Raw genomic sequence first — 6,271 nt, 5'->3', positions numbered from 1 at the left:
GGGGGGGGGGGGGGACCTTTGGCCCCACGGTGCGTCCCCTCCTCTCTGCCTGCCAGCTCCTGGTGGACGACTTGCTTGTGTACAACGGCATCCTGGCCATGGTGGGCCACCTGGTGGGGGGCATCCTGCCCACGTGCGAGCCCACGGTGCCCTACCACACCATCCTCTTCACCGAGGACGCGGACATCTGCCGCCAGGAGCGACACACCACCATCAGGTACGCCCGGCCCGCGGTCTCGCCCGTGGGCCCTAACGAGGACAGACGGCCGGGTCGAACCTCTGTCTCCCCTCCCCCAGCAATCAGGCGGAGGATCAGGACGTCCAGATGATGGATGAAAACCAGCTTATCACCAGCTCGAGAAGGAAACAGAGCACGGTTGACCCAGGTCAGTTTCGCGGCTCTGCCCAGAGTGTCGCCCGCGGGACTCCAGGCTGCGTAGATGGGGAGCTGACAGGGTCCCGCACCCACGCCCACTCCTGCCTGCCCCTCGGACCCCTCTTCTCTCCCCAGGAGGCTGTAGGGGGCTGAGGAGGGCCTGTGGGGGCAGAACCCCGGGAGCAACGTGCAGTCCCCTTCCCATAGGCACCTGGAGCTCGGTGTGGCCTCCTGGGAGCCCAGCTTTGGGGTGCAAGCGGAAAAGGCCGCTAAGGACAGACGGACTATATGGAAGGGGTTGCCCTGGACCGTGGGAAACCAGGGAGGATGCCCGGGCCGAGGGCTTCCCAGAGGAGGTGGTGTTTGAGCTGTACCCTAAGACATGCAGGGAGTTGGCCAGGCAGAGGCAACAGCGTGGCAGAGCCTGCTGTGGGGGCGGGGGGCGCGACAGGTCAGCGTGCGCGGGTGCCAAGCTCGGAGGCTGCCGGAGAGCTGTGGACTCCTCACTCCCAGAGGGTGTGGGGCCGCCCTCGGGGGACTGAAGCTGGGTAACGCCCTCCTCTCTGTACTCTCCTTGACAGCCTTACGCCCCAAAACGTGCATAGCGAGAAAGAGACAGTGCGACGGTGGCGGTGCTGACCACGGAGGAGGAAGCTGGTCCCCCAGCCAGCAGGGCCTTTGTCACCCCCCACTCCTGTGCCTGTGTCACCCGCCCCGGTCCTCAGCTGTGGCAGCCTGGACTCTGGGGGCTGGAAGAGCGAGAGGGGACTTGTGTGGCTGGGCCTTCCTCTGCTCCTCGGCTCGGAGGCACCCTCCCAGGACAGCTGGCCCTGGTGCCGCAGGCTCCAGCCCAGCAGGGCGAATGCACCCAGCCTGCGCCTCACAGCCTGGGCCGCCTCAGGCGCCAGGACGCTGTGGTGCCCCGAGGGAGCCTCCCCTCCCACAGGCGTGGCTGCCCAAGGCCGGGGTGGAGGTTGCCTCAGACACCAACCCCAACATGCGGGGGCGCAGGGGAGGCTAGCGGAGAGTGCCAACAACTCCCTCCCGCACATCCACCTCGCTCTTGGGGGCTGGCGGAGCTGGCTGAGAGGATGAGGTTGTTCCTGGTCCCGAATGTCGAATGTTGAGCCAGGACTGCTCCACCCCTTCCACGTCCCAGCCTGGAGGGCCGGACCACTCAGCATTGCGTGTGTCTCTTGGGAGAAGGAAGGAGCGGTGCCCCCCCTGTCGTGCGTCCAAGCCCGCGTGGCCCAGGCAGTGGACAGCCCACCCCCAGGGACGACTGGCGGGCCGTCCAACGTCAGGATACGGGGCAGGCCGGACCAGGCCACGACCCACCCTCGGGCCGAGGCCACTCCTTCCACTTGAACTTTTATCTGGAGGCGGGCGGCCCTCCCTCTGGTCTGGCTCGGGCTCCTCACTCGCTCCTCCCGTTGTTTCGCGCAGGATGCCCCTGCAGTCAGCGGTGCTTGTTGCCAAGCACGCCCCCCAGCAGCTTCCCCGCGAGTTGGAAATGTGCCTTGCACCCCCAAGCCAGTGAAGCTCAGAACGTATCTATTTGCATCGATGTAACAAGACTGGATCAGGGACCTAATTGGTTTCCCAGTGGTGGGTAATTTCTCCGTTCCAAATATTAATCCGTTGTTTTCTGGCGCCCGAGCCCGGCCCTTGCAGCACGGTGCTCGGTACTCAGTAGGTTCCTATGCAACCGAGAGACCCCACAAATCTTCGTGAGCTTTGCGCGAGCTTCCGGACGGGCAGCCATGCAAATGCGCTTTTCATTTTGGAGCCTGGGGCCGATGTGAAGATAAGGAATTGTTTCTCCCGGAGAGATCCGTCATTTCTGTGGCATCCAGGGCCCCCAGCAGCTCAGTGCTCCCCTCCCAGACGTGGCAACCAGGAGAGCTGCGGCCCGGGGGGAGCAGGGGGCTCATCCAGCCAGCCCTTAGGGACCCAAAGCCAGTGCCGCCACTATAAAAGGCAGCCCAGCTCCTCCTGTCCCACGCGAGGGGAGGCACAGGTCAGACCACCACGCACACTCACTCCCAGAACCTCTGCTGCTGTTGATAGTAACTGTGCATGCGCCATGTAGGAGGGCAGAAAAGCTGCACAGGCATCAACTGTAAATCCAAGTTTCTATTTTTCTCTTGCAAAATCAATAAAGATGTTATTAAGAATATGGTCCCACATTGCTGGATTTGGGGGTCAGGCGAGAGGCCATGCTGCCCTCAAAGCCGAGTCGGGAGTCACTGGAGGCCGGCGGAGATGGCGTGGGGCAAGTCCCCTCTCAGAGCTCCCTTTCCCCACCTGCAAGTGGGGGCACGATCATAGACAGATGACAGTGGTTATTTTGTGTCCCGCACCACCTCATGAATCACGTCCACAACCCTATGGGGTAGGCACTATATGACCCTCCTTTACAGATGAGAGGTGTGAGGCACAGAGAGGTTGAGTAACTTGCCCAAGACACACAACTCAGAAGCCATTAGTGCACAGATCCGGGATAACCTCGGGGAGAGCTGAGGCGGTGTGGAATCCTGAGTCTTTCCTTGCAGGTTTACCCTTAGGGGAGTTCACGTGGATCCTAGAAGCCAAGCCCCAGGAGCTGGATTCCTGTGGTTGCACTGGTGCTCAGAGGAGCCCCTTGGAACCCACCTCCCTCCTCCTGGCCCAGGAGGAGTGTCTCCCGGCCCCCACTGTTGGAGAGCCTCCCGGCCTCCATCACGCATCTCGGGCTGCAGCCCTGGAGCCACCCCGGAGGGCAGGCAAGGCCGTGCAGTGTGGGGTGGGAGGCAGCTAGGCGCATTCCAGCCGGGGCCACGATCCGCCCTCGCAGCCCCAGCCAGAGCCCTGGTCTGGCGTCCGGGAGCAAAGCTTGCCGGCCCATGAGGACCTGGTCAGCAGCGCACACCCTTCTTGGGGACAGCTGTAACTCTTGAGGACAATGGTCCAGAGATGCCAGACCTTCAAGGATTTTAAGAGCGTAGAAATCAGGTGTTTTATCTATTTTTAATGTGAAATCTCACTTGTAAGTGTTGGCTCAACTTAACCAAGCAAACACCAAGTGACCCAAGCCGGATTTACCCGTCCTGCATAGCCACCCCCGCTCCGCCCTAGGTCCCACCTGCCTCGGCATGAACCCCAGCATCCCCTTCCTTCCTGGTCCCCCCCTAAGAGACTGCAGTCCCCAGCCTGTGGCTCCCGAACACCCCAGAGCTGGTTCCTCCCTGGGGAAGTCAGCGGAGGGAGGGGGATCGATCCTGAACCCTCAGACCCCCTAGGGCACAAAGGCAGAGAGTCAGTCCGAGTACCTTTGCCTGCTGGAGTGGCAGTCCCCCCGCCCGAGCCGAGTGCCAGTGGGAGAACAGAGGCCTTGCCTGGGCGTCCTGCTTCCACCACCACACATCAGCACTGGGCCCAAATTACCTCAAGACTGCAGCACTGCGGGTTGGGGGCTGGCTGGCACCCGGCGCGTGGGGATTCCTCTCACGGGCCGCTGACGAATGGAGAAGAGCAGGCCAGGGCTCCGAGGAACCTCACCTCCGGGGACCTGCCGCCTCGTCCGGCAGTGGGGAGGAACCAGCTCTGTGCGTGTCTTCCTTGGTCCCCCAGACAGTTCTGCACAGGGCACACGACCTCAAGGCCCAGGTGGTCCCAGAGCCGCCAGGCTGTCTCTGCGTTCTGCAGGGCGGCTGCCCCAGCCCAGGCCTGTGCCGCCGCGTCCTCCACCTCCCCCTGCCCCGCCTGGATATGGCCCTTCGGAGGCTCTGATCCCACCGGGTCTGGACAAGTCCTTTTCTGCTCTGGTCCCGTTACTCTCGGCTGGGGTTCCCCACGGCCCCTCTGCCTCAGGCCCCGCCTGCGGCCCTCCACCTGTGTCCCCTCCACAGCCCTGCCTGAAGTGGAGCGAGCACACGTGCCTGCGATCAACCCCAGGTGTTTTGCACACGGAGGCTTCCAGAAGGAAAAAGAGTGCCCTTGCGGCTGGCTGGACTCATCCCACGGAGCACCGGCCCACGTTCCACCTGCCCCTCCTGACCTTCGGACACCTCCCAGCCTCCGCTTACGTTGGAGCTCATTGGGCCATAAGGGGCGCTGGCCTTAGAGAGCACAGGTCGGTCTCAGCCTCTGCACCCCAAGGCCACCCACCTCACCTGGCGTTCCTGGGGGATTGGGAGGGTCAAGGAGGAGGGGTTGGTGCAGGCAGCTCGCTCAGCTCGGCCCTCCCCAGTGGAACTTCTCCTGCCGAGGCCCCTTCCCGCTCCCCTGGATCCCAGGGACGCCCCGCCCCACATCCCAGCCGTCCTGGCGGCGTCCAGCCTGGCCACTGGTCTCCCATAAGGCAGAGCTCGCGGTGCAGTCAGGATGAAATGTGACCCCAAAAGCAATTACCGGATTGTGCGGGCTGGGCTGTGCTGAGGGACAGGGCAGGGTCGTGCGCCGGGCTCCCGAGCGAGGTCGGTGGTCACTCAGGCGTATGCAGCCGGACAGGGAGTCATGGTTCCTGCATGATACGGTCCATGGGCGTGGGGTTTCTAGTCGCGCGGCGTCAGCTGGCGGGGTGGTGGGCCAAGGGATGAGGGGTAGGGCGCTGAACTCCAGACCCCCAAGCCGTGTGTCGGGCATCTCCTGGGGTTGGGTCAGGTGCTTTCCTAATTCATCCACTCAGATGGCTGCTTTCCCTGGTTCCCCTCGTGGCCCCAAATGGCCCATGGTGTCCCCATCTGTACAACATCAAATAGCCCAGAAGAGCCTCAGAAAACAGCCAGCCGAGCCCAGGTGTCCCGTGCCTTCACCAGCTCACAGCCGCACTGGGCGGCGTATCTCATCCCTGGTGCCCCGCAGCCTAAGCCCCCACACGTCTCCCAGAGGACCTGCCACAGCCCCCTCTGGTCATCCTGCCTCTTGCCTTGCACCCCCATCTCCCAGGCCTTCCCCCACACAACCAGGGAGAACTTGCTGTGTCCTCCTCTAAAAAGCCTCAGTGGCCATGGTTCCCTGTGGCTCTTCAGGCAAGAGCCGCACTCCTGGCCATCACCCACAGACCCCCGGCTCTGACCCCTGAAGACCAATGGCTCGCAGCAGGCGTCTCGTGCCCTCGCTTCTTGAGCTCCAAGCAGGTCTGTCATAGTGCCACACAACAGTCCTCTCAACCCCAGGGCCTTTGCACATGCTGTGTCTGCTACCCTTACTCCCTTGCTGCTTCTTCAGTCCCCTGCTTCATGGCCCTTCCTGAGAGGCCACCCTCAACATTCAGTGTAAATCAGGCCTTCCCCTTGGTTGCTCCAAGCACTTCTCATGCTTGGGTGATGACTGCTGTTGTTTTTGAATGATTTGAGTGAGTCTCTGTCTCCTCACTTCGGGAATACGAACTCCACGAGGTGAAGATCGTGTCCTCTGACTTCGCCATGGCGCTCCGTGGTTAGGTGGATTGAATGGGGCCCGCTGCAGGTGCTGTGTGGTCTCAAGATTTGAATGAACTCACGGCCTCTGAGGCTTTCCTCTGTCTCACTTCCTCCCAGGGGATGAGTAGTGACAAGTCCCCAGTGACAAGTCCAGGCCTGGCTGCGGCAAATGGACACCCATGAGTCAAGCTGACCTTTCCATTACCTGAGGAGACAGCGTGTGGCCAGGAGAAGCTGGCTTTGGTAGGGCGGCAGGGACTGGCACGGCTCATCACGGCCACCAGCCGAGCGGAGGTCAACCCGACTTCCTGCGGCTGGACCTGCCCATTACCCTATAGCTTGGGCCCCGGCCCCTGCACCTGGGGAGAGGAGGCGGTGTGAGCCACCCAGGGGCCAGTGCGCGTCCAGGACCAGCTCCCGCCCTGGGAAGTGTGTGCTCGGGGCCGATGGGCACACTTTGGCACCCGGCGCTAACTCGGGCTGGGCGGTG

At 62.8% G+C, this 6,271-nt stretch overlaps 1 protein-coding gene across 1 annotated transcript in view; it reads left to right on the top strand.

Annotated features, from left to right (window-relative positions):
* KATNIP (katanin interacting protein) overlaps nucleotides 1-6,271 on the top strand; it is a 185,711-nt gene that overhangs the window by 178,563 nt on the left and 877 nt on the right. The window contains exons 27-28 of the mRNA XM_040635174.1: nucleotides 57-217; nucleotides 298-386. Of these exons, the coding sequence (XP_040491108.1) occupies nucleotides 57-217; nucleotides 298-386 (250 nt within the window). The remainder of the gene's footprint in view (nucleotides 1-56; nucleotides 218-297; nucleotides 387-6,271) is intronic.

The sequence above is a fragment of the Ursus maritimus genome, unplaced genomic scaffold (genome assembly GCF_017311325.1).
Source record: "Ursus maritimus isolate PB19 unplaced genomic scaffold, ASM1731132v1 scaffold_2, whole genome shotgun sequence".
NCBI lineage: Eukaryota > Metazoa > Chordata > Mammalia > Carnivora > Ursidae > Ursus > Ursus maritimus.
Note: the sequence above shows the minus strand (reverse complement) of the source record. Positions and strands in the feature narration are given on the sequence as shown.